At 48.4% G+C, this 27,699-nt stretch overlaps 1 protein-coding gene across 1 annotated transcript; it reads right to left on the bottom strand.

Annotated features, from left to right (window-relative positions):
* On the bottom strand, positions 1-27,699 carry LOC120373950 (heat shock protein 75 kDa, mitochondrial). Its single transcript, XM_039493039.1, has 14 exons — positions 27,622-27,699; positions 26,564-26,724; positions 24,886-24,995; positions 22,534-22,607; positions 20,740-20,895; positions 20,153-20,273; positions 19,613-19,682; positions 9,786-9,933; positions 6,591-6,776; positions 4,953-5,091; positions 3,943-4,028; positions 1,989-2,134; positions 1,498-1,570; positions 1-886 (listed from the first exon to the last, which is right to left on the bottom strand). The coding sequence occupies exons 1-14, from the start codon at positions 27,676-27,678 to the stop codon at positions 785-787; spliced, it is 1,629 nt and encodes a 542-aa protein (XP_039348973.1). The 5' UTR covers positions 27,679-27,699; the 3' UTR covers positions 1-784.

Here is a 27,699-nt window from a genome sequence, read left to right as displayed (position 1 = left end):
TGAAGGTATCTTGAAATGAAGAGGAATTTATTTAATATAAATAAACAGAACAGAGATTACCAGGGGCATGCAAATAATAATGCAAGGGAGGCAAAAACCCTGGAAACTGTCCAAAAAGCCAAGTGAGCTTGTTAAACGTTTCCCCAGATACAGAGATGAGTTCAGTTATCCAGCAGCTGAGCTACCTTATCTGCCACACTAATCTGTTGACAAATCATTGTTCCATCAGTAGTACCTGTGTTTGCTAATGGCAACAATCTATCCCTGTGCCTGCTAAACCCTAAGTACCAGGCAGAGGTGGAGGTTTCCTGACAAGCTAATGAATGTTGCTAGTGCTGAAGGCTGGTGTTCTGAGCCCATTGGTGTATAGGGCTAATTCTTAGGTGGGTATATGGAGTTCTAGTCCATGGAGCTAGTCTGGACTCCTGATGTCAACTGCTCTGTTGGGAAAGGTTGTTTCTAGAATCGATATGAAATTAGGACTTTTGGGCCAAACTTAGAAATCCTGGCAAATCATTTTAGCAGTAATCTCCAGGTTTTGTCTCAGCAGGACGATGGGACTTTGTGTGGGTAATATACAGTCCAGTAATTACAACTGCAACCTCCCTATAAAGTGAAACTTGGAAGCACATTTAGGTATCACGCAGAGCTGCAGATATTCTACCCCACGTAGCAGAGTCTGGGAACAGATGGATGTTCCAACGGTCAACAACAGAAGCAGTTGTGCTGGAGGGAACAGAGACTGGCATCTGGCACAGAGCTTGCCCTTTTAATACGTTTGGGCTCAGTGTTTTTCCAGGGCTTTGGTAAGGAGTTCGTTCAGACGGCTCACCATAGGTCTGGGATCATCATTCAGTCCTGCTGCTATCATGGCATTCTCATAAATCTGAGTGAGACAAGGGCACAGAGAAGAGGAGAGTTATTAGCAGCAGGAGCCACCTTGGTATTAAATAGAGAAGTGCTGCTCCTCTGTAGAAGATCATGGGATACACATCAAGGCACATCTGGGGGGGATCACATGACAGGAAGAGGTGCTGCCCAGGGATTCTCTCTAGCACCAGAGTGCATGTGAGTGTGATGTGCCACTTGGAGCCTTGGTCAGTTTCAGTCAGACTTACCATACCCTCCCCACTTCAAAGGAGCCATCTTAAATACCAGGTGCTTCCAGTGGACAAAAGCCTATGAATTCTCTCTTCTTTTTCCCTCCCTGCCCCTCTTTCCCAAGTGCAGTCCACCCCTGTGAGAACAGCATAGCTCCTAGCTCTGCACCAAACATGAGTAGGGTCAGAGTAGGTAACACCGAGCCCCATTCCTGGACGGCATCACAACGTTCTAGGGAAATGGACCCTGGGCCATGCAGGACTAAAAATACCTAGAGTGGGGACCATTGGGTGTATGCTTCCAGCTGGCCATGACGATAGCCTTGGCCCACTCCCTTACTGCCCACAGATATGGCAGCCTGCCCAGGGAGCATAGTGGTGCAGACATGGCTCTCACCTGATCGAGCAGCAGCTGGGCCAGGTCGGGCTGGCTGACCCTCAGCTGACTGAGTTTCTTGATCAGCACATGCCTGCAACGGAATGAGAGATCAGCACAGTGTCACAGTGCCCCTTGGATGCATGAAAAAGCCACTGGTCCCAGGAGGAGCAATGAGCTATGGAGGAACAGCGAAATGCCTCCCTAATGGCCAAAAGTTCCTTTCTCTGCCTCTTTACCTGTGAGCTTCTCCCTCCCTCCTTCTACATCCCAGCACCATAACCTGTGGGGTGGATAATACAGATGGCTGCTGCTGGGAGACCCCCCATGAGGCTGGACGTCAGGTGAGCTTGCATCCATCACTGTGCACAGCTCCACAGGCCAAGACACAGCAGCACAAACTCAGCACTTAGAGAATGGAGGATACCAGCTGGTTCAAGTTCGCCATGCTAGCCAGTGTCTGCCTTTGCACAACATCCAAACTGAAGTGCTCTGGCTCTGCCCCACCTCACCCTGTGTTTATCTCCAGTGTGGGCTGCAGGATCTGGGCACGCTCCTCGTTGGTCTTGGCCAGCTGTTGCATGCGCAGAAAGTGGCGGGCAGCCCCCATCTCAAGCACAGTGATCATGGCCGGGTGGGTGTCCAGTCGTGGAGTCACCTATCAGAGGAACAGGATGGGACATGCAGGCGGCTCAGAGGTGGGGGAGAATGAAGGGCTCAAAGGCTGGTTTTCGGCCAAGGAGGAGGATGTCCCCTCAGTGCAGAAGCAGCTACACAAAATTCCTAGAGAACTGACACCCACACTCAAGAAACTGCTTACAATGGGGTGAAAGCCCACAGCCTGAACAGTACCTTTTTGAGTGTGCGAGTGAGTGAGAGAGAGAGACAGACACTGAGCACAGGGCAGGGAGCTTGGATGATATGGGTCTAATTCTGCCTCTGCCATTATCTACCTACCTGAGAGTTTGCTACAGTGGCCGTCCCCACAGAATGTAAGTACTCCACTGACTCCTTTCTCTGACCTCAAGCCAGTCACCTACCCACACTGTACAGAGGCGGAAGACCAATTAAGATCCTCCACCCAGAGGGCTGAATACATTTGTGAAGCACTCTGAAGATGAAGTGCTATATCAGTTCACTCTACTGTTTACAGAGTGAGAACTCAAGGAATTATTCTACCAACAAACATTACTGATCACTCAGCATGCTCACTACTAGCCTAACTGCTCCCTGGTAACCCAAGTGTACCTGAACAATCTGACTGCAATCACGCCTCTGAGCCAAGCCAAAGAACTGGTGTGTGTAGGAGCGCACCCTGGCCTCTAGAGCGCTTTCCTGTGTCCCGGAGTGGTGCTTCAGGGGTCCTTTCAATCTAACAAACCCTCCAGCCCTTCTGGTGTCAAGTTATGCAGCCTAGTTCTCTAGCTAAATCACTGCTCAGTCTATCTCCTTTTGTAGCTAGCAGAAAGGTCCAAATATAAGGAACTCAAAGTCCAGCAGTCTCGGACTCGCTCCTCTGGCCTATGTCTAACACTCACTGTCCTTGACCATTTTCCATCTCCCTTCTTAGCCTGCGTAAGAGGTAGGAGGACCCAGGCCGACCCACTCTACTGGGCTCCAGCTCAGGGCCCTTGTTCGGAGCAGGCAGAGTTAACCCTTCTGAAGACCATTGCTGTTCCCTGAGCTGCTTCCTACCTCTTTGGGCCTTACAGCCTCTTGTTCTGCTTCTCTCTCTCTGGAGTGTTGGCTTCTCTTCTTACTAGTTTGCTGTTAGGAGCTTCTCTCCACAGTCCCTCTGTCTCTCTAGCAGCCACCCTGCCCTCCTGCCAGACAGCCCTTTAATACTCCCAGCTGCCGTGGGGCTGCCAATCAGCTCAGGCTGAGCAGACAGACAGTCTGCGTTAGCCCTTTGGTTGCCAAACCAGCCTGGGGTGTATAGACAGCATCCAAGAAAGCAACACTGAAACTGAGATACAGGGGGAAAGACGAGAGCTGGATTTATAAAGGATTATTACTGAAAGGGCCATGCAGATCCAGTCCTATCCCTTGATAAGCACGGGACCATCAGATACGCTATTTACATCCTGCCCTGGCAGAAGGGAAGTGGGGAGGACACTTATTATTTATACTACCATGGCATCTAGGGGCCCACCTGAGGTCAGGGCCCCATTGTGGCAGGGGCTGCACATAAAAGTAAGAGACTGTCCTTGCCCTGAGGCACCTACAGGCTAACTAGACAAGCCAGACAAAGGAAGGGTTCTTACACCCATGTTACAGGTGGGGAATTGAGGCACGGAGAGATTAAATGATTCGCCCAAGGTCACACAGAAAATCTGTGGCTGAACCCACATCTTCTGGGCCCTAGTTCAGTGCCTTGATCACAAGACCATCCTTCCTCTTTTCAGAGGTTATGATCTATATAGGTCTTTTCCACCTTTAACTACTAGAATCCTATAGCGCATGTACCTTAACATTGGTGATGCGAGAGCCCAATGCATTCCTCATCCAGGCCATCAGCTCCTCAGCCTCTTTCTCCGTCAGGCGTTCTGCAGCTTGGGGGGAGGAGGATGGGTTACATTGCAGTACTCTCTGTCACTGGGCAGCACTAGGGAATGTGTGCTTTGCTCCTGAAAAGCAGCTTTGTCCATTTCACATATCCATCCGTCTAGTCTCTTACCAAACAGAGATGCAGACATATGGCACCATGCCAAATGCACAAGCTCAACCCGCATCAGTCCAGAGACCACCTCATACATAAAGAGGACAAGCTTATTCCACCCCAATCCCCTCACTCTGCAATATCACTACTGGGATCAGGAGTGTCTGATTTTAAAATGAAGATGGCTTTAAAACTAAGATAGACCAGAGATGCCCGTGAACTCGCTACGCAATATTTTAATCACTGTTTTAAACTAGGAAACTGCTTGAGTCCTGTCCACAGCAGGGCCTGCTCTCTTACCAGACAGGGTTTTGACCCCAGCGCAGACAGGACAACGTTAGATTTATTTTAAAGAGAAGAATTTACATCTATACTATACTGCTCCTGCTTCATGGTTCTCGGTGTTATTACTGAGAATATAATCAACACTTCGTAGCCCTTTACAGCCACTGGCCTCGTGAATCCTCAGTGACCCAGTGAGCTTCGCAGGACAGGCAGGCTGGCTAAAAGCCTCCCAGACTGGGCCTGCAGCACTGGTTGGGGAAGGGAGGCTGCATCCCCACCCCCTCCTTCTTCAGGGAGGGTGACAGGTGCCTCTCAGCACTGCAGAGGCAGGATGATAACTAGAGAGAGTTTGCTCACATGCCCGGCAAAGGCAATGCTTTCTTGAGGGAAGATACGAAAATAGGATATTCTCACTGGCTACCACCTTGGCTGCCATGTGGGAGGCTCAGTGCCATCTGGCTGCTGAGCTGGAGAATGTAGGTGCTGAGCCCAAGGCCATGCACAGGATGTGCTGGGGGAAGAGATGCTCTACCTGGGCGACTCTCCTCAAACTTCTCTTCCTTATAGTGGTCAACAACGATGTCAGTCTCTACTGAGATCAGCTTCTTCTTATCAAACTCCCGAAGGTGCAAGAGTGTCAGCTCATCAAACTGCTCATAGCAGAACAGCACCTGTATTGGAAAGGACAGTAAGCAACGTGGTGTCCAGTGATGAACAGGACTGCCGGCAGTTCATCAAAGCTGCAGGGACAATAGCCCCTTCCCTTTCCCAGAGAGCAGAGCTCGCTAGCCAGCAAGAGCATCACAAGTGAATGCTGGCAGATCCATCACTGCCCGCTCCGCCCGACACCCTGCTTCCCAGACACATACAGCAACTGAACAGGCCAACAGGTTTGCTGACTGATATTGCTGAGCTCTGTGCAAACCCCTCCCCTTGCAGCAGCAGTTCCCAAATGGGGTTGTGCCACCAGCAGACCACGGCTGTCCCTAGTATGCAGAGGACACCATTCTGCTCCGCACAGCGTGACCTCACATCTATGGTGCTTGCAAACAAAATGGCATCCTCTGTGTGGTGAGACCTCACATGTACGGTGCGTGTGCAGTCATGCAAGGAGAGAGGATGCCATTTTGCTTTACAAAATGGCACCCTCCATGCTGTCTGTGGCCCCGGGAGGAAATGGTTCATTAAAATGGGGTCATGCCGGCAAAAAAAATGGGAATCCCTGCCATGCAATATCTACCCTGCCATGACGTACAATGTCTCAGCATGCACAGCCTTCTGTGAAAAGATCTCCTCTTTGCAGGGGTAGTGCTGAGTCAAAAAACTGCTGATTATAGACACAACTTCTCGTACTTCATTGTCCTCCAGATTTCATCCCTACCCTCTACCACAGATTCCTAGCAGTCCTAGGAAATGGACTGTGTGGAATATGCCCACCTGATCCTATCCAATCCCTGCTCAGTGCCCAGGAGAAACTGAACATCCCACAGGGCTCTGCTAATACACGCAAGGAGAAATTCCCTCCTGCCTCAAATTTGGTGGATCCCAAAGTAGTCTGGAGATAGAGAATTCTTGCTGAATTGGGGAGGAACTATGAAAGGTGAGGAGGAACATCCTAGGACCCCTGGAAAAGACCATAGGCCCAGACACTGACCTGCTCCTCACTCATCACCCTGCTACAAGCATTGCAAACCAATAGCTGGGCTCTGAGGCAGAGCAGCTTTACTCCTGCGGTGTTAAGCCGAGAGAGGTGCAAGAGCTCATGGATTTTCGCCTGTACAGACTAATACTAACTCATACGTTTGTGAGGCTCCCATTGCCCTTTGCTTCTGAATAAAGAGACAGATCTAATAATCCCCTCCCCCAATGCAGGGTGAATATCTGAACCCAAGAGGAGGCAGAGGGCTGCTAGGCTGCACTGGCCCTACAGAATGACTAAAGAAGTAACATATGCAGAAGGCAGTGAACAACATATCTCAAAGGTTGTGTCTCCTTTGCAGCAGCTCTGCTGTATCCCGCAAGCCCATAAAATACACCAGACACAGGGGACCCCACAGAGAGGAAGCTGGGCCTGGCAGCAGAGATAGAACTCTTGGTGCTGAAGCCGATTGGTAGCAGCAGAGGGCAGCACACTGCTGCATCCTGCTGAGACACTGCATTGCTCACTCACCTCCATATCTTTTTTCTTCATGGCCTCGAAGTACGGCGAATGCTCGGCCAGGTGCCGATTGGGCGCACACAAGTAGTAGATATTTCGGCTCCCTGCCTGCATGCGGCTGGCGTACTCTGTCAGGCTGGTCAGCTGGCCTGCAGGCAGCGCCGAGGACTCGTAACGCAGCAGCTTCGCTATGTCCTCCTGGGAGAGGAGATTCACCTTGTTAGAGGTGTGATCTCCCTTGCAAGGGGCTGGAAACCTGCTCTGGTTTCTGCCCAGGTCTCCTGCAGTGCCAGACAGTACAGAGCAGCTCCCTGGGGGCAGCAGGGTCATCAGAGAAGCTGGAGGAGCTTCTCCCCCACAGCACAGACAGAGGGGAATGTGGTTTCTTTAGAGGGTATTTTTATGGCACTTGTCCTGGCGGTAGCTGAGCACCTCAGGGTTCCACACAGATCTCTGAACTACCTTAGCCAGCAGGCCAGGCTGGGGCATAGCAGCCACTCTGCACTCAGAACAAGCGTAGGCTGTCAGTTGCTGTTTTACCAACGTGGGAGAGAGGGGTGGTCAGGACGCCAAGATAATCCACCATGCCATAGAGCTTTTAGCCCTCCCACGAGCAGACAGAAGGGAGCTCAGTCCAAGGACAGAGGAGGAAACTCTCCTCTGCACTTTACAAATCCAAGTGATTACTGCAGGTGGAGGCTACGCCCAGCCATCCCATACTGTAACCCACAGGGACCAATGAAGCCTAATATGAGCAACTGCCTTAGCCACTATACCAGGTGGGTGTGTGGGTAACTATAGCTTCTAATATGGCACATATATGTCAGCAAAGGACTGGCAATATTTGCCATAAACACCCAGCCCTGTTAGCAGGCGCTGATCCTGCTGCCAAAGGGTTAAGTGGGTTCTGCTAACTCACTTTCCCTCCTAGATACAAAGGAGGTGGGAGTGGCCCCAGACTGGATCTAGAGTGTGGGCTAGGCAGTCCTGAGAGAGGAATCCTGGGAGAAGCGAAGCCTGGGCAGAAAGGCTGAGCTGAACATTATGTTCTGTTCTTGTTTACATATAGATTCCAAGGCAAGAAGGCACCACTGTGATAATGAAGTCTAACCACCTGTGTAACACAGGCCAGAAACCTGCCCCACAATAATTCCTAGAGCAGAGCTTTTAGAAAAACATCCAACCTCGATTTAAAATTGTCACCGATGGAGAATCCACCATGACCCTTGGTAAATTGTTCCAATGGTTCTCTATTCTCACTATTAAAAATGTATGCTTCATTTCCAGTCTATATTTGTCTAGCTTCAACTTCCAGGCATTGGATCGTCTTAGACCAGGGGTGGGCGAACTATGGCCCGGGGGTCACATCTGGCCCTCCAGAAGTTTTAATCTGGTCCTCGAGTTCCCATCAGGGAGCAGGTCCAGAGCTTGCCCTACTCTGGTGCTCCAGCCAGGGAGCAGGGTCAGGGGCTTGCCCCGCTCCGTGCAGCTCCTGGAAGCAGCGGCATGTCCCCACCAGCTCCTACACATAGGGGCAGCCAGGAGGTCCTGCATGGTGCCCCCACCCCAAGCGCTGCCCCGCAGCTCCCATTGGTCGGGAACTGCAGCCAATGGGAGCTGCAGGAGCAGCACCTGCAGATGGGGCAGCGCGCAGATGGGGCTGCGCCCCTGCGTAGAAGCTGAAGGAGGGACATGCCACTGCTTCTGGGAGCTGCTTGAGGTAAGTGCTGCCTGCACCCCTGCCCCCCAACCCCCTGCCCCAGCCCTGATCCCCATCCTGCCCTCCGAACCCTTCGGTCCCAGCCCAGAGCACCCTCCTGCATTTTTAGAAGCGCTCTCTCTCTATAAGTCTATATTATATAACTAAACTATTGTATGTAAAATAAATAAGGTTTTTAAAATGTTTAAGAAACTTCATTTAAAATTAAATTAAAATGCAGAGCCCCCCGGACCAGTGGCCAGGACTTGGACAGTCTGAGTGCCACTGAAAATCAGCTCGTGTGCCGCCTGCGGCACTCGTGCCATAGGTTGCCTACCCCTGGGCTACAGCTTTGCACTGGAAGCCCATATACAACTGATTATCCGCCACGACCCCCAAATCTTTTTCAGAGTCGCTGCTTCCCAGGATGGATTCCCCCATCCTGTAAGTAGGGCCTCCATTCTTTGTTCCTAGATGTATACATTTAACCATATAAAAACCACATATTTAGAGCCCTGCAAATCGGTGGAAATCTGCTTTATATTCATGGATATCCGCATCCATGGACCATCTTTGCAGATTGGATGCAGATACAAATTTTGTATCTGCACAAGGCTCTACACATATTGTTTGCTAGAGCCCAGCTTACCAATCCATCCAGATTGCTCTGTGTCAGTGACCTGTTCTCTTCATTATTTACCAGTCCCCCAATTTTTGTGTCATCTACAAATTTTATCAGTGATGATTTATGTTTTCTTCCAGGTCATTGGTAAAAATGTTAAATAACATAGGGCCAAGAACCAATCTCTACGGAACCCTACTAGGGACACACCCACTCGATGATGATTCCTATTTACAACTACATTTTGAGTCTTGTCAGCCAGCTTTTAATCATGTGCCACATTAATTTTATATCTTTCTAGTTTTTTAATCAAAATGTCATTCAGTACCAAATCAAATGCCTTACAGACGTCTATTACATCATCACTATTATCAGCCAAACCTGTAATCTCACCAAAAAAAAGATATCAAGTTAGTTTGACAGGATCTATTTTCCATAAACCCATGTTGATAGGCATTGATTATATCACTCTCCTTGAATTCTTGATTAATCGGGTCCTGTATCAGCTGCTCTATTATCTTGCCCAGGATCAATGTTAGACTGACAGGCCTATAATTAGGGAAGTGGGAGTATTAATATTCGTATTAATAAAACCAAGCGCCAAAGGGAGGGCATGTTTACTTTGTATAGTGTGTGGACTGTGTCTGAGAAGGGATGGGCAATGGCACCTGTCCACATTCCCCTTTCTGAAAGCTTGTAGGACACTGTGGAGGTTAGAATATTTTGAAGGATCTGTAAATCTCCAAAGGGCCAGGCACAAAAGGCCACATGAGCAAATGATAGGATCCCTAGAAGAGAATCACCTTCCCGCACCACTGCCTTATCTCAAGTCCGGGCAGCAGTCTGTGCTCTTTCACACCAGCCAGACACTTAGTATGGTATGTACCTTGACGTCCTGCTCTGCTATGGTCACAATCCCCTCTCTCATGAACAGCCCATAGTCTTCAAAGAACTTGGCATATTTCTCAGGGTCTTTCTTGCTTTGGTCAATGAAAAACTTGATCAGCCTCTTCTGCAAAACATCCCGGAGTTTCCTGCAGTGAGAACAAGTATTGTTAAAAGCAGTCGATAGGCCAAGATATTCAATGGTTTTAGGTTAATGTCCCTTTCCCTGTATACAGCTTCAGTCATGGGTTTCCTACACAAGGGTTGGCTTGGAAAGAACAAAGGAGAAACACCAACCCACAGCCTTCTTGCCCTCACCCCATCTTCACACGGGATCTGAAATTGGTTTCTACTCTCATCTCAGGCAGGGGCAGCTCTTGGTGCTAGGGACGGGGTGAGGCAGTATCCCAAACCCACTGCTGGAGCCTGGCTCTCCCTGACTTAGGAGACCTCCACCATTCTGCACTGCACAAGGAGTTTAATGTACTCTCCTGATAGGCAGCTCACTCCATACCTGCCAAAATCAAATGCAGTGAGGAGGTGGCTATAATGCAGTCATTTTGGGGGGGGTGGGGGGGGTGGAGTGTTCTTGACTAATTAAGAACATATATAATGATGGAGGCTTTTTATCTTCCAATTAAGGAGAATTATTTTGATTACTGTAAGAAAGCACCTATTCTAAATCTCGAAGTACTTCAACAACAGCAGAATACATGATGCAGATGCAACCCCAAAGGCAACAACCCCACCTCACGCAATAGAATATAAAATAACACCCTGACCTCTCTCTCTGAACACTCAGCCATGACAGGAGCCTTGGTCTGTTGTCCTTCAGGACACACTGTAAGGAGGAGCGAATTCCAAATTCAAGGGCACTCTCAGAGGAGGCTGGCCTTACAGTGCTTGGCTCTGTTGACCCTCAGGGCATGGTGTAAAAGCTGATCTATTTGGTCAGACCTTTGATAAAGGGATAACTGTAGGGGTGTTATGTGTGTAGCTTAACATTGCAGCATGTCTGAAAAGAGGCCCAGAACACTGTCCAGTATTAGGAGGATGCTATGAAGGGCCTATTTCAAAGATGTATGCATAATAAATAGTGTTACTTTAGCATGGACCCAGCCTCCCAGTGTCTGTATCTGACTTTTGGATGTGTTTTATAACCTTTTACTTTCCAATCAATGGACCTGTTGGGAAAGTCAGAGGGCCCTAAATACTAAATTCAGTCTCCCAATTTCCAGCCAAGTCAGTCTGTACCATGCATGATATAGGACCCAAGAGGGAGCCCGGCAGGTATTCAGAACATCCAGCAGATTGTGACACGGAACGTTGCCCCAGCAACCATGAAATGTGACTGCTGAAAAAGTTTGCTCCTAGAATTGCTCTTAAGCACCCTCCCTTGTTCAAAGTGAGTGAACTCCCTACAGGAAAGGAGCGTTACTCACCTTGTGCAGTAACTGGAGTTCTTTGAGATGTGTCCCCCAGTGAGAGCTCTATTTCCGGTGCATGTGTCTCTGCACCCTTGATCTGAGATTTTTGGTAGCAGTGCTTGTTCGGCCCACGCATGTGCCTCCTCGCATCCTTGCACCCCGCACTGAGGATATATAGGTCTGTGAGGCGAACCACCTGCAGCTCCTTCTCTATCATAACGTCCCACAAGGTAAAACTTTAAAGCAGAGGGGAAGGAAGGCAAGTAGTGGAGCACCCACAGGGAAACATATCTGGAAGAACGCCAGTTACTGCACAAGGTGAGCAACCCATCCTTCTTCTTCGAGTAGTGTTCCTATGGGTGTTCCACTTCAGATGACTCCAAAGCAGTATCCCCACAAGGATGGGGGAGAGTCAGAACAACATCCAATACCAAGAACAAAACTGCACTGCCAACTGCAGCATCTGATCTAGAGGCAAGAACCAGAGTATAATAGTTGGAGAAAGTACGTGCAGAGCTCCAGGTTGCAGCTCTGCAGATTTCAGTCACTGGAATGTCTTTGAGTAATGCCACAGATGTAGACTGTGATGTTGCAGAATGAGCTAACACTCTAGAACAGTGGTTCTCAACCCGGGGTACATGTACCCCTACAGGTCTGCAGAGGTCTTGCAGGGGTACTCAACTCATCTAGATCAGAATTTCTCAACCTGGGGGTCGTGGTTTTGGACGGGTTTTGAGGGGCACTAGGGGTGGCAAGCAGGGCAATTGCCCAGGAACCCACGCCACAGGGAGCCCCACAAAGCTAAGTTCATGCTTCAGCTCTGGGCGATAGGGCTCTGGCTTCAGACAATGCTCACAAGTGAAGAACAGGTCAAGTATCACACTGAAATGTAAATACAATATTTATATTCCAATCAATTTATTTTATAATTATATGGAAAAAATGAGAAAGTAAGCACTTTTTCAGTAATACTGTGCTGTAACACTTCTTTATTTTTATGTCTGATTTTGTAAGCAAGTAGTTTTTAAGTGAGGTGAAACTTGGGATATGCAAAACAAATCAGACTCCTGAAAGGGGTACAATAGTCTAGGAAGGTTGAGAACCACTGCTCTAGAAAGAGGCTGAATGTCAGCAGACACATAATATGAAATAATACACCCCAAGATCCATCTTGAGACTCTCTGGGTGGAGACTGTGGATCCCTTGCATCTTGTCACAATTGAAACAAACAATCTAGGAGACTTTCAGAAAGGTTTCGTTCTGTCCAGATAGAAGGGCAACGCCTTTCTGACATCTAAAGTATCGAAGGCAGAATCCTGCCTAGTCTGATGTGGTTTCAGGAGAAAAACTGGAAAGTGAATAGTCTCATCTATATAAAATTCAAAGGACACATTGGGTAAAAACTTGGGATGTGGTTGCAATGATACCTTATCCTTAAAAATACAATGAAAGAAGGATCTGTCATTAAAGCTCCCAATTCTCCAACTCTCTAGGCAAAAGTGATGGCTACCAAGAAAGTTGTTTTCATTGATATGTGAACCAATGAACATGTAGCTAATGGCTCAAAGTGGTCCTTTGTAAGAACAAAGATCAAGTTCCATACAGGAGCAGGTTCTCTAATCTGTGGAAATGGGTTCATTAGGCTTCTGAGAAACCTTGCGACTGTGGGGTGAGAAAACAAACAAACAAAGAAAAAACCTTTTATCAAGGAGTGAAAGGCTGTGACAGCCGCAAGTGAACCTTGATCAAGCTCATATCAAGACCAGATCTTTTGAACTCAAACAGGTAGTTAAGGACAGCGGATAGAGAAAAGTGATCTGGAGAAAATTGTTGAAGGATACACCAGTGATGAAATCTCTTCTGTTTCTGAAGGTAAATAATTCTCAAAAATGTCCTTTTGCTGTTTAATAATATCTGTTGTACTTCCGTTGAACAGGGGGTCTCTATCCCCAAAAGCCATCTAGGAGCCATGCCTGAAGTTACAGAACTTGCAAGTTGAATGAGGTAATGATACCAAACTTGTCTCAGCCAGGTGAGTGCAATTACAATGAATCTAGCCTTGTCTTGCTTGATCTTGTTGAATACTTTCAAAACTAATGGTGGTGGTGGACACGCATGAAGCAGACCTCTTGTCCATGAGAGGAGGAAGACATCCCCCAGTGATTGAGGGTCTAGTCCCACTCTCGAGCAAAATTTCTTGCACTTGTATTGCAAAATTTCTTGTGTTGGTGGTGGTTGCAAAGAGGCGCACTTCTGCCAACTCCAAGTTAGAAATATGCCATTGAAGACTTGCATGTCCAACTCTCATTAGTAATTCTGAGGAAAATGCCTGCTGAGGTGATCTGCCATAGTGTTCTGCATACTCGGGAGGTAAGAAGCTCAGATGATTATCTTGCTGACTATGCACCAATTCCAGAGTTTTAGTGCTTCAGCACAAAGTGAGGAAGAATGCATCCCACCCTGAGATTGATGTAGATCATGCAGACCATGTCGTCTGTCATGATCTTGATGGACTGGGCCTTGATCAGAGGAAGGAAATGAATGCAAGAATTTCTGACTGCCCTCAACTGTAGATGGTTGATGTGGAGAAGCTGCTTTTGGGACGACCATTTGCCTTGGATTGTGTGTGACTCCAGATGTGCATCCCACATCCCAAGAGGGATGTGTCTGATGATATGACGATGGTAAGAGGTTCTTGACTAAATGGGGACTTCTGCACAAACCTTTGAAGGGCTCTTGAATCAGCTGAGTGACTGTAGAACCAACCAAGGGAGAGACATATGCTTGCTGGTCATATAGACTGTCTTGAGCCATCCCTGGAGGCATCGAAGATGTAAACTGGTGTGTTGTGTTACGAAAATGCAAGCTGCCATGTGCCCTAACAGTTGGCGGCAACTTCTTGCTGAGGTTTGAGGACTGAGCTGAATCCTTGAGAAGCTGGGAGAAGATGACAAGGGATGGATCACTCAAAATTGCTCTGTTTTGTTCATTATCTCTTAAGCATCCGACACTGGTTGCTGTTAGAAGATAGGATACTGGGCTCAGATGAACCACCGGTCTAATCCAGTATGGCTGTTTTTATGTGATTCTTTTGGGCAACATATCTGTTCATATGTAGGTAAACCCTGGCTGTCACATCCAGAGAAGCTCCTACGAAATCTATCCGATGTGCTGGTGTAAAAGCAGACTTCTTGAGATTGAGTCAGAGGCCTAAACTGTGGAATACCAACCTTGCTGTTTGTACTGCTGACCACACCTCTTGATAATATCAGTCTGCTGAGCAACCAATCATTGACACATGGGAGGATGAGCCAGCCAGTGCAGCCAGGGTTTGGGGCCCGCTCCAGCCTGGACTGGGGTCCCATCGGCTCACCTGGCATGGTGCAGCAAGGACCTCGTTGGCATGGCAGGGCTGGGGTCCCTCCCACCAGCCTGATGCAGGGCTGCTGAGGTTAATGGTAAACTTTGGTTAACCGGTAAGCCTAATGCTTACCAGTTAACCTTTTACATCCCTAGTAGGTAGGTGGGTATGACTGCCATGATCTTTGAGAATACCTTTGGGGCAGAGGAGAGGCCAAAAGGGAGCAAGAGGGGCTGGTAGTGGTCGAAGTTGACTATGAAGCAAAGAAATCTCTTATGAGAGTGGTGAATCACAACATAAAAATAAGCATCCTGAAGGTCGAGAGTTGCAAACCAATCCCTGCAATTTAGGGGGGAATTATAACTGCAAGGGTCACTGCCCTGATTTTCTGCTGTTCACATCACTGTTCAGATGTCTGAGATCTAATATTGGTCTCCATCCTCCGTTCTTTTTGGGAACCAGAAAGTACTTGGTATAAAACCCCTTTCCCTTGTGCTGAACTGGGACGGGTTCTAGATCTCCTAAGCATGGAAGTGAGGCAACCTCCTGTCTCAGCAACTGAATGCAAGATGAGCCCCTGAAAAGGGACAGGGAAGTGGGGTAGGTGCGGAGGGAGGAATAGAAGTGAAATGGATGGAATAATTAGATATTATGGTCTCCAAAACGCATTTGTTGGTGTTAAGCTCTTCTGCGCAGGTTGAAATTGGGAGATGCGGTATCCAAAAGTGGGGGGATGTGGATAGAATGGTGCAGCAGTAAATCCCTGTGGAGTGGGTGGTTCACACTCTCGACCAAGCCATCACAACTGGCACTCGGACAATCCAGATGGATGGGATGAAGTAGCTGTGGCCTCTTGGTCACTGGTTCGGGTGGCTGACAGAAGCTAGAAAAATGAGCTGGGTGAGACCTCTGCGCTCTCTGAGACCTGCTTATATTATTATTTGCAAGGGTAGAGATCCCGAGGGATCTAAGTGTGTCCCTCAAGTCCTTCAAAGTGGGAAGAGACGAGGGAGTTGTCCTTAGATTCAGAAAACAACTTGTGACCGATGAAAGGAAGGTCTTCTATAGTAGATTTGTAACTCACTAGGGAAGCCAGATTGCTGGACCCAGATGCTCATTGTATCATGATAGTGGTCGAAATGGAGTGGGCTGCAGTACTGGCTGCATCTAAGGCCTGGTCTACACTGGGCCGGGGGGGGGCGCGGAGGGAAGCGAAGCGATCTAGGTTATGCAACTTCAGCTACACGAATAACATAGCTGAAGTCAATGTACTTAGATCTACTCACCACGGTGTCTTCACTGTGGTGAGTCAACTGCTGGCGCTCCCCCGTCGACTCCATCTGTGCCTCTCGTGGCGGTGGAGTACTGGAGTTGACGGGGGAGTGCTTGGTGGTCGATTTATTGTGTCTAGACTAGACGCGATAAATTGATCCCGCTGATCGATCGCTGCCCGCCAATCCAGCGAGTAGTATAGACATACCCTAATGCAGCCTGTAATGGCATCTTTGTCAAGAGCTGACCTCCATTTATGATGGCCTTAAATTATTGATGGTGAAATATTCAATAAAGGTATTCAATTTATTGTAAGGCAGGTAGTCACGGTTTGACACGAGCACCTGGTGATTCACTATCCTGAATAATAATGTCACAAAATCTACTCTGTGACTGAAAAGATCAAGATGCTTCTGCTTCTTGTTATATGGGGTAGCCACGGTGTTGTGCTGCCTCCCACGTTCATTAACTGCATCTACAAACAAGGAATTCAGTGTTGGATGTGAAAATAAAAATTCTGAACCCTTGGATGGGACGTAGTATTGTTTGTTGACCTATTTGCACATAGCAGGTGCCAGGGCAGGAGTCTGACAGACCATCCTGGCTGGCTGTAGAAGGGCCTCATTAATTGGAAGTGCCACACATTTCACAGCAGAGGTATGTAAAATGAAGGGTTAAAATCCATGTGCATTTTATATAACAACCACTCCATTGGTATATGGATTGCGCCAGCTCTTTTTTTAGACCCAAAGTCCAGAGTTTGGTCAAGAGACCAGAGGCCTAGCAAATAGTGATCAGCTAAAAGAAAGCTGGGGTAAACAGATAATCTTGTTTTTGCTAAAATAGGCCTGGTCAGCAAATTGTCAGGTGTTGGAGCTAAGAACTAAATAATTGTGTCTTATTCAGAGTTGCAAATTGAACAAAGAATCCCTGTTCCTATTGTGTCAGTCTCTTCTGTAGGGAACGTTCTTCCCACAGATCCAACCTTGAGTTTATGAGAAGTTGGCACATGTCAGTATAAGATATGGCATCCTTCCACCTCCCTTCCCAGGGACCAATGCCTGCCTTAAGACATAAAGGGGACAATCTTTATTGCCATATACTTTCACTGTTTCTTTGCTTTAATCCCTAGGAATGTACCTGTTGGACAATCAAAGGAGTTGCTCCATTCCTATGGACCCCAAATTAGAATTCAACATATATATTTTATACTAATAACATTTTATCAAAGTATTAATTAAATGTTAACTTGCTAACTTAAGACCATGGGCGGAGACATTATGTAACCTTTTAACCATTGACTAATGTGCTATCTTGTTTTGCTGCAAAACCTATCCTGGAGTGTGGAACTGCCTACCCCATCACTTTCTCCCGCCCACGGAAAATCTATATATCCTATTGTAATCGATTGATTGACAGTGTCTCTGAGCCTAATAAGCAAGGTGACACTCCGCTAGCGCTGTGTGTAATAAACTCCTATGCTTGACTTCCACACGGTGTGGATTTATGTCCTTCATAAAAGGTCCAAGAGTTTATTATAGGAGTCCTGGACTTGCACAAGAGGAATTTGAAGTACATCTGTGACATGGTTCATCAGCTTCTGGAACTGTCGAAAGTCATCCACCACGGAGGGTAGTAGAGGCATTACAGCCTCATCCGGCAATGATGAGGACATATCTGTGTGAGGTGCCACCTTGTCAGCCCTTGCCTCCTGTTCTTCAAAGGTCTCCTCTACAGCTCCAGCTGTCCTCTCACAGGGGAGGGAAAGGGCAACTCCCTAGCAGGCTGGACCAACAGCCCCTATATGGACAACTGGATGGGTTGAAAGGAGATTCCAGAAGTCTCCATGGCATGGGGTAGCATCGGCTCTGAGATGGGTGACGAGGTGGAGGTTGGTCCCAATCTTGTCCAAGTCTTCTGACCAAGAAGGTGGGTCTTGGAGGAGGGAACAATGATTCATCAAATGGTTTAGAATCTTCTGATGGAGAGAAAGCAGATTCCGGTTCCAATGGCAGTACCAATGAAGCTGTTGGAGGGAAGTCATAGCATGAAAATGGAATGAGACACAGACTCCTCCCGAAGGCTGGTGCCCCTCATGGAGTTATAACCCTTCTGAAAAGGGAGGGACCCAAAGGAGAGAGAGACTCTGGGTATGGGGCAGCGAAGATGTCCACAAGAGGAGGCTAGGTCTCGGCTCTTCCCAGAGCTAGAGGGGTCCAGTCCACCAGAGCTGCGGCAGAGACAGTCAGTGCCACAGCCACTGAAGACAAAGACTGCACCATGGGTAACTGATGCTCTCAATGATCGGTCTTCATCAGTGCTGGTGGATCCTGGGGTTTCTGTTTGTGAGGTACCAGAGGCATTAGTGCCACCAAAATTGTGTGGGCTTTCTTGTCATGCTTCTGAGGACTTGGGACATCCTAGGTTCTCTTCAGCTAAGCTTATAGACTTGTTCAGTTTAGGCAGGGCTGAATCCAACTTTTTCAAGTCTTAGCCTCAAACTTATGAGAATGCTCTCTGCTCTCCTGACAAGATTCCGCCAAGGGATCTGTGGAGGTCGATTCCTTTGCTCCCAAGTTGGACCTCATGGTGGGAGACACACTCCTTGTTGAGTCAAGCCAGTGTACAATGGAGGGAGGGAAGTCCTCTGGCCAGGGTCCGATTGCGGCATCATGCCCTTTTTCATTAGGTGGAACTGAAGGTGAAGTCCCCACCCTTCCTGAGTATGGCTGGAGAATGAGCAGCAGATACTACAACTTGCTGCAATGTGGGCTTCCCTGAGAGTGCTAGCAGCATTGGTGATCATAGTTGACCAGGAGGGTTTGTGGGAAGAAAGCACAAATTTTGAAGCCTGGAGTAGTGAGCATAGTTCAGTACCGAAACAGGGTACAGAATGAGGGGTGAAAGAGGAGTGGCTCTCCAGGCCAGGAAGACTAATTACAAAACACTATAACTATCAGATAAAAACTTGAGAACACTTGAATGATAAAAACTCTTTACAGATAGCTAAATATAGTCACAGAGAAATGAGAAAGCCAAAGTTTTGGACACTGGAGGTTCTGACACAGACAACGAGGCAGTGAGAAGGAACTGAAGAGGTGGTCAGTCTGCACCGTCCTTTAACTGCTCAGTCAGGGGCATGAGGTGAGCCAGGGTGCATGTGCAGACCAAAAGACGCTGCTTGCAAAATTCTCCATCTCTGGGCAGATGCATACCCCATAGTGGAATACACATGGGAACCACTCAAAAAACTGGAGCTCTTCACAATGTATGTCCCTGTGGGTGTTCCATTACCTGCCTTCCTTCTACTCTGCCTCAGTTTCCCTTGTGGAACTTTGTGGTAGTGAAGGAACTGAGGGTGGTTTGTCTGCACAGCCCTATATGTCCTCGGTGCAGGGCATGAGGATGAGCGGGGCGCATGCATGGGCTGAACAGGCACTGCTACCAAAATCTTTGCTCCAAGGCGCAGGCACACCAGAAGTGAAACACTCACAGGGACACTACTCAAAGAAGAAGCTGGATGGTGCAGAGCAAGTTAACACTCTGTCTACCATGTCTAGTTGAGAAACACCTCGTGGATGAGAGAGTTTGGAGCTTCTCGGGCTACACAGTATCAGATTATACACAGAAACTCTTGTTAATGGGAACTGCACGGCTCACCTGCTAGGTCTTGATCTGAAATGACATCCTATAGCTTATCACCACCCACCCAGAGACGGGTTAGCACTCACCACAATCCCCTGGGAACCAGCCTCTCTGTCTGCTCACCTGATGAGGGTGCTCTCCTGCAGCAGCTCCCTGCTGAGATTCAGGGGAATGTCCTCACTATCGACAACACCTAGAACAAACAGTGGCAATGAAGTGACTCAAGACTAGGATACAACTGGACTCAGGACTCAGCCCTTTGCTAAATCCTCCCTTCCCACAAATCTCCAACAGATGTCTCATGTCACCATCCTGGCTGCCTTCAGAAATCTGCCTCAACTGCACTAAGGGTATGTCCATACTACCCGCCGGGTCGGCGGGTAGCAATCGACTTCTCGGAGTTCGATATATCGCGTCTCATCTAGACGCGATATATCGAACTCTGAACGCGCTCCCATCGACTCCGGAACTCCACCACCGCGAACGGCGGTGGCGCCGCGGACTTCGATCCCGCGCCATGAGGACGGGTAAGTAGTTCGAACTAAGGTAGTTGCGTACCTTAGTTCGATCCCCTCCCCGAGTGTAGACCAGGCCTAAGTGACACTCAAGGAAGGTGCTGCTGCAGACCATTGCACTCTCCTGCTCGCTCCCTGACCAGCCTACCTCTGAGGAAACGCAGCCATTTTGGCAGGATGTCAGCGGCTTTGGTTTGGATGAGGATTTTGCGGCTGTAAAGGGCAACACTGGAGCCCAGCTCCCTGCTGACGTCAAACATGGATGGTTTCTGCGGAAGCAAGAGAAGAAGTTACACCATCAAAACCCATGGGGCATTGCTTGGGGCCCCAAGTGGGGCTCATACGAAAGCCCCACACTCTGCTGATGTTCACTATAGGTTTCACAGGTCTGAGGAGATCAGAGCAAATCACATTTTTATCCTCCCCACCAAAACGGAACTACAGGAGCATGTGAATCTTGCTCTGTGAGGGTTTCTCCCACCTGAGCCAGATTCTGCTCATGACAAATAGACACAGTTCAATGCACCCTAATTATCCTGCAGCACGCTACCCTCATTGGAGAGATGCTTTCATCTCTTTTAGGCACTGGGAATTCCCTTTTGGCTACTCCAAAAGCAATTCTGCAGTGCTGGGCACATAAGGCTGCAGCTGTTCAAGTTGGAAGGGATGTCTATTCTGTGATCCTTTCCTTCACTGAGGATTTCCCACACCCCCAAGAGAATGCCAGAGTCTCACCATCTCAGGCACATAAAAGATACTGCGGATATTGAGGGGGGCATCTGTCTTGTAGTGCAGGGTGTAGCGAGGCTTGTCGTAAGCCTGGGCTATGAAGCGGTAGAACTCCTCGTGCTGCCATTCACCAATCTCCTTGGAGTCCATCATCCAGAGTGCCTGTGGGGGAGGAGGGAGGCTTAAAATCCCCACCCATCTGGTAACACCCACAGACACACACACACCCCACAGCCACATACTAAGACAGGCCCCCAAGTCATACCTCCTGCCTTTTAATAGAAAGCCCAATAGGCCCACTGTTCTTGCAGCTCAGGCAATATGCTGAGCAAGCTTCCTTTTTTAAAAGGGTCATTCCCAAACAGCCTCTTAATAAGACCAGAAGTTACAAAGGTGTTGGAGGGTTTCCAGGATCCAAGGTGTAACTGGGATTCAGTGGGGAGTTCAGATGCTTTACAGCACCTGTTTCTAGGACCAGAGTTTTGCGCTGCTCCCCAGAGTTCAGACCGCAGTCCATTAAAAAGCCAGCAGGTCTTCACTTGTGCCCAAACAGCATATCATACTTAAGGCTAAGATTTTTTCATGGTTATTTTTAGTAAAAGTCACAAACAGATCATGGGCAATAAACAAAAATTCCTGTGACTTGTCCATTACCTTACTAAAAATAACTGGGGGCAGGGCTAGGTAGTGGGGGAGAATGGAGTCCCATGGGGGGAGGGGGACAGGGGGCAGAGACACTGACAGGCCAAGCCCCCCACCATGGCAGGGGGCACAGCCCCGACTCCGGGGGGGGGGGGGGGGGACGACGACGACGACGACACGACACAGCCCTTGCTCCAGAGCTGGCCCACCTGCAGGACAGGACCACGTGGCCTGACGGCAGCCCCCGCCAAGCCTCAGCAGCAGTGGGAGGGGGCATATGACCCTTGGAAGCCACCAGGGGGGCACACGACCCCAGCTGCAGCCTCCGGCAAAAGCCGTGGGACTGGGGCACATAGTCTCGGCTGCAGCCCCGCCAAGCCCGGGACTCTGCGGGGCTGTGCACTAAGTGCCCCTCCATCAAATCTCTGTTAAACCTTCACAAGAGCCGAGATCGAAGCTCTCCTCTCTGCTACCAAAACAGCTGGCACAGGCAGCATCCATCCAAATTTCCTTAACTATATTGGGCCAAGAGGGTGTGACTGGATGGCAGCAATATTGATGGAAGTCATCACCCCCAGCAAACTCCCAACAACTTGGAGACGATCAGAAGTCATTGCCATTTTATAACCTGGAAAGCTGCCCAACAACCTTCACAGCTACTGCCCTCTCTCTCCTCTGAACAAGATACAAATTACTGGAGTGGGTGATCCTGGCGAGGCTGATCCCCATCCTGGAGACCACAATCCCCCAGAACAGGCATTTTTCAGTGCAGGGAAAAGCTGCTGTGATCAAGTGCTTGCACTGTCTACACATACTCAAGCCAGCTTCCAGCAGAAGCTTAAAACAGCCACAGCTTTTATCGATTTATCAGACTATGACCCTGTCAGGCACAAGAGTGTAGGGCTGAAGCTATCCAACCAGCTTCACCACAACCAGACATTTCAACTCACTAGGTCAATGGTTTCGGAAAGAATGTTCATCTTGAATAACTCCTCACCTCAGAAAGGCTCTGTGATCCCCAGCCCTGGACAATCACCACCACCTCATCCATTCGCAGTCTTTGGTCCTTTCTGGACCCATTCGCTCATTTTCTGAGCCCACTGCAGGGTTACAAGTTTCCCCCTCAATCACTGCCCTGCCCATGGCTCTCAATCTAACCTGTAACGTGTTGAGGCGTCTCCCGTTGAGGAAGAGGGGAAAGCTGATGAAGTTACTGTATTTTGTCACCACATCTGGAACAGAGAGAAACATTTTCAACGAAAAAAACCCAGAACCCAGGTCTTATCAGTTTCAACCACCATATTGTTGTGACCAAGGTGAGCTGTGGGAACCTGTCATATCAGCACAGATTAGCCCCTGCTCTCCACTGCAGCCTGCTCCTGCCCCCCACAGCATTTTACCACAGCCCATCAGGTAATCAGAAAAAAATCATGGACTGGAATAGTTCAGAAAAGAGCAACGAAGAACATTAGAGGTCTAGAGAGATTGAATGTTTAGTTTAGCAAAGGGATGGTGACTGGAGGTAGTGGCGGTGAGAACAGTCTACAAACATCTGAACTGCGTGAATACCAAAGTGAGAGAGGAGTATTTAATGTAGCACTCTGAGGTACAAGTAGGAGTAATGGGACAGAAGGAAGGGAACATTTTGGCTGAATATCAGTGAGAGCCATCAAGCTGTAGAACCCTCTCTCGAAGGAAGCGGTGGATTGGTCAGGGCATATAAAACTAGACTCAGCAAAATGCCAGAAAAAAACCTCTAGCAAATAATCCTGCACTGGCCCCAGGGAGAGGAGGGGACGACGTTAAAGGACTTTTGTCTCTCTTACTTCTACGGTTACAACTTTGGTATGTCACAGCCGATTCTGTAGTGACCATATACTTAACACTCCTCAACACAGGATCTCAAAACATTATGGGACGAGGAGAACATAGGGACACCCACAGTTAAAGGATGGGGAGTTCAAGTGTTTCCATGGTTACCCAGCTTTTACCGTGGCTCACAACCTTCTGAATCTTTCACTTGTCAGGATGGAATTTAAGAGGCTTGGTTTCTGCCCAGAGGTAAATGAGTTTCTTTGAAAAGTTTGAGCAAAAATTATTCAGCTACTTGAGAGCAGAGAGGGAAGGGGATACTTTCCCATTAGATATGGAATTCTTGCTTTAAAAACAAAACAAAACAAAACAAAACCAACCCAGCTCTAGCATCTATGCAGTGTGAAGTGGAGAGCTGGAAACCGGCAGGAATATGGTTCCTAGGGAGGAGAGGTGACTTTCAGGATCCTAGGAAAAACTGGTTTAAATTTGGCCATGTTAGAACCATTTTAAAATGCAATTCGCACAAGTGCATGTGTGGTAAAATATTTTCAACAATACACCATTCACCGTGCACACAAAACAGACAGGGGTCCATGGAAATAGCAGCAGGAGATCATGTAATTAGACACTGAATTGCAATGCCTATGCGGAAGTGGGCAAAGCCTGCCATAACCTTCTCATTTGTTAACTTCATTTTGAAATCTCAATGTTTCTTTTAACAGTTTTTCCTCTACCCTGTGAAATACAAGGAATTAAGTCAGGGTTAAAAGACAAGGGGTCTAAGCTCCCAGACATGTCTATAGAAAAAGCAGGCATGCCAATTCAATCAGATTTTCCCATTTCTTTGGGAGAAGTCAATGAGTTAAACTAGCAGCACCCTGTATATTCCTCAATTAGAACAGAGGTAGAAGGAAGTGGAGTAATGGCCTTTGGGGCTGGCAAGCTGTTCCTGGATTATATAAATACAAGACACGTTCTACTTTGGTGAGCAGCACCTGTGGTGAGCAAAGGACAGATATCCTCTGCACACACCCCATCTGCCCAAACTCACCCTTAGAATCTCATCATCCTCCGCTCTTCCCAGGCCTCTTCAGCAGAGGAGCTCAGAACATATTACAAACATTAGCAACCCCATTGTAATAACACCCAAGTAAGAGAGAACTTCTGAGGTGTGGGATCCTTCCAGCTTTCTAATACTGGCCATGACACTTTCCACAGCTCCAGGCTAACCTGGGAGGATTAGGGTTTGCCTGGGATTGCTCAAAGGAAGAGAAAGCATGGTGGTAGAAGAGCTACAGAGGGGACCAGCCCACAGTGCCTCACCCCATCACTGCAACCCTTACACTGATCCACAGGGCTCCAGAAGCCTAGTCGATCTTCACAAGAGACTCAGCATCGATGTGGAGCCCCACAAGGGCAGGAATGTAAAGTGGGTAGACCCACGGGGCTCTGGCAATGAAATGTCAACCCTCTGCACGACAGTGTCAACCAACAGGCAATTTACAAGTGTTTAAGCATCAAAGGCTGGGTGTCCAGCCAGTGCAGGAGACTATGAGTCAGGACGCTGGGGTCTAATCTAAGCTCTGCCATCATGTCACCACCTCTCCAGGCCTCTGTGAGATGGGGACAGCAATCCTCAGGGAAAAGGGGCTACAGGAGTCCAAAGAATACCATTTCATTTCCCCACCCGATCACCTTTGACACGGTCCTCATTCGCAAATTCTTTGCACTCCTCTTTGAGATGGATAATTATTTTGGTCCCAGGTCTGACGCCAGAGGCTTCGGCGATCTCAAACATTCCCGAGCTAGGAATAGAAACACAGCATCACATAGAAACCTTTTCCTTGGGGGATGTTTATTAACAAGGGAGAATGAAAAGGGAATATTTCATTAACTAAGGAGACGATTTTCAAAGCACAAATGAAACTACAGCACCCAGCTTCCACTGAAGTCAATGGAAGTTGGGCACTGTGGAGTTTTACATGTTGTCACCCAGATATATAATATGGTGATGCAGCCTGTGGAGACTACAGGTCCCAGCAGACAATGCTTCACAATACCAGCAGCCTCTACTGACAACAGCACTGCGCACTGGGTGATGTTGTCTGCCTGGGCTAAAACTCCATGGTAGCAACTGAAATCTTCTACATTTATACAGATACTTGCAGCCCTCCAGGCTCCAGACAAGCAGACTGCATGGCTCTTTATTGGTCCAGCATGTGTGTCCCAGCCTATGATTATTTCCACTAGAATGCAGCGACATCCTCTGATGAAAGGCTGCTGCACTGAGCTAAAGGGCCCCTTTGCTACCAATAGTCATCTCCACTCTTTCTAGTTCAGAGTGACTGCCCCATCTGTCTGAGGGTTGAACGCCCCAGGGAGCAGCACCGATTCAAGGGTGGAAAGCACACATTGTGAAAGGTGCGGGAATGGCAGGTGATCCTTCAGTGACCCTGACAGGTTACAAGCAGGAGGACTGTAACATTTAGCACAATAAAGCAGATTATTATCTGGAACACAACAGGATCTGAAGTTTCAATTGTAAAACAGTTTTCAGGGATTTATAAACTCAGCAAATTCTTTCTCCCACTGGCTTTTAAAAGGCGGTGGTTCTTTTCACATCTAGGGCTCTGGTCCAAATCTGGCCCAAGTCTGCAGTAGCTCAAAGCTTCTGCCATCTGATGGACATTCTGTGGTCTGTGTGAAATGAGTGGGTGATCTATATGGAAGTCCAGCTCACAGAAGATGTGTGCCCATGTTATAACCAACACCACAACAGGCCTCCTCGTTGGCATTCTCAGCAAAACAACCAGCCCACAGAGACTGAATTTCCTTCTCACCCCTTCAGTATCCCTTCAAGACAGGGCTGAGGCACATTGGTGGGTTGGAGATGGGGAAGCTTGTGCCGCCTGTGCCATGCCTGCTCTGTGGGCAAACTGCAGTCAGTTTCTATGGCTGTCAATCTGGCACACTTAGCAGGACTGAATTAACGTGTGGTTTTCTTGTTTAACAAGCCCATAGCAGCAAGGAGCTGACAGCTCAGGCTGCAGTGAAGGGCACCACACAGCTCTCCTAATGCACCATTCTCTTGCCTTATAGTAGCCTTGGCTATTCAAACCTGAGCTCTGTGCCAGCACAGCCAGGCTGCTGAGTTACATGCGGTGGTGGTTCTGTAATCAAGACTTTCATTTGTAACCTAAGCAGGATTTTAACCGAGGTGTCTAGCTGCAAAAGACCAATGCCCTGCCTCACCTTGCACCTCCTGCACAGCTTCCAGTCCACACCCAGGTGGAGCTACAGACAATATCACAACACTCGCTGCGTTCTCTCTAATACATTGGCCTCCAATAATTCCAGTTTTGCAGACTCTTACCCATCTGAAGACCAGTGGTAGCCTGGGCTCCCGGACTCTGTAGATTGCGAGTATACCTCCACTTTATCAGCCACCATGAAGGCAGAGTAGAAGCCCACTCCAAACTGGCCAATGATCTTACTACTGGCTTCCGCCTGGCTCTGCAGTGCATCCAGAAATGCCTGTAGGGACAACAAGTAGCAGGTATACTGGACTGCAGGTCCACTGACCCTAGGCTACAGCTGGGAGGCTGCAACCTCCTCCCAACCCCCCATAGCTGCTCTCCCCACGCTCCCTGACTCAGCCTGTTGCTATGTTTGCTCAGTGTGAGCCTGGCACCCCAGAACATTCCTCTCCAAGGGGATCCCTCCCCTTCAACTGCTTTGCAGCATTCAGCACTCTGGGGGGCTGAGCTCACCCTCCTGGGGACAGCACAAGTGGAAGTTGCTCCAGTGACTTGCTCCTACAGAGCAACATAGTACAGGAGGAGCAGAGACTGCAGCTCTGGAACAAGAAAGCGTTGCCTAGGGCAGCACTTGCTGCACAGGTGGGAGAGAGGAAAGAGAATGGGGTGTGATTGCTCAGTTGCAAGAAATGAATGAGGATCTCAGAGATGGAAAAACCCAACAGATACATGCACCAGCAAACACTGTGTCCACCCCTGGCCCGCCAGTAACTGTGTTGCCACTTGCAGACTTAGAAAACATGATGGTAGGTAGAGAGCTTGTGGATCTGGATCACTATGCCTTGGGGGAAAGAAATTTGCTTTTACAAAGCGGCACAGCTAAGTGCACCATGACTATATAAAGAGCCTGGATCTACAAAATACAGGACACATAAGGGATCCCCAGCTAATGGGACCCTGCTCCCCCAATAAGAGGAAAATGGTTCTTTAGTGTTGTCCTGGTACCAATGACCACACACTTCAGGGGTCAGGAACGACAATGGAGCCTTGGGCTGGTTTCACCTCCCAACAGGGGTCTCCTTGACGATAGGGCCTCAGGAGATGCAGGATGGAGGAGCCTCAGGGGGATGAAAATGGCCACGAGGACACAACATAAAGGAGGCATCTCTCTTACCTTCGAGCCAGATCGAGCAATGGTGCCGAGATTAGAAACAAGCTCCTCCTGGGTCATTCCAATGCCAGTATCCTGCAG

This window comes from Mauremys reevesii, linkage group 10 (assembly GCF_016161935.1).
Source record: "Mauremys reevesii isolate NIE-2019 linkage group 10, ASM1616193v1, whole genome shotgun sequence".
NCBI classification, from domain to species: domain Eukaryota; kingdom Metazoa; phylum Chordata; order Testudines; family Geoemydidae; genus Mauremys; species Mauremys reevesii.
The sequence above is the reverse complement of the archived record's forward strand: the minus strand, read 5'-3'. Positions and strand labels throughout refer to the sequence as shown.

Bases quoted from the DNA above. Each gene is read 5' to 3' on its own strand.
- LOC120373950 (XM_039493039.1), bottom strand. From the start codon at position 27,678: ATGACCCAGGAGGAGCTTGTTTCTAATCTCGGCACCATTGCTCGATCT. The intron at 5,092-6,590 runs GTGAGTGAGCAA...TTTCCAATACAG, and splicing joins TGAAGAAAAAAGATATGGAG to GTGCTGTTCTGCTATGAGCA. The intron at 1,571-1,988 runs GTGAGGTGGGGC...ATTCCGTTGCAG, and splicing joins ACACTGGAGATAAACACAGG to GCATGTGCTGATCAAGAAAC.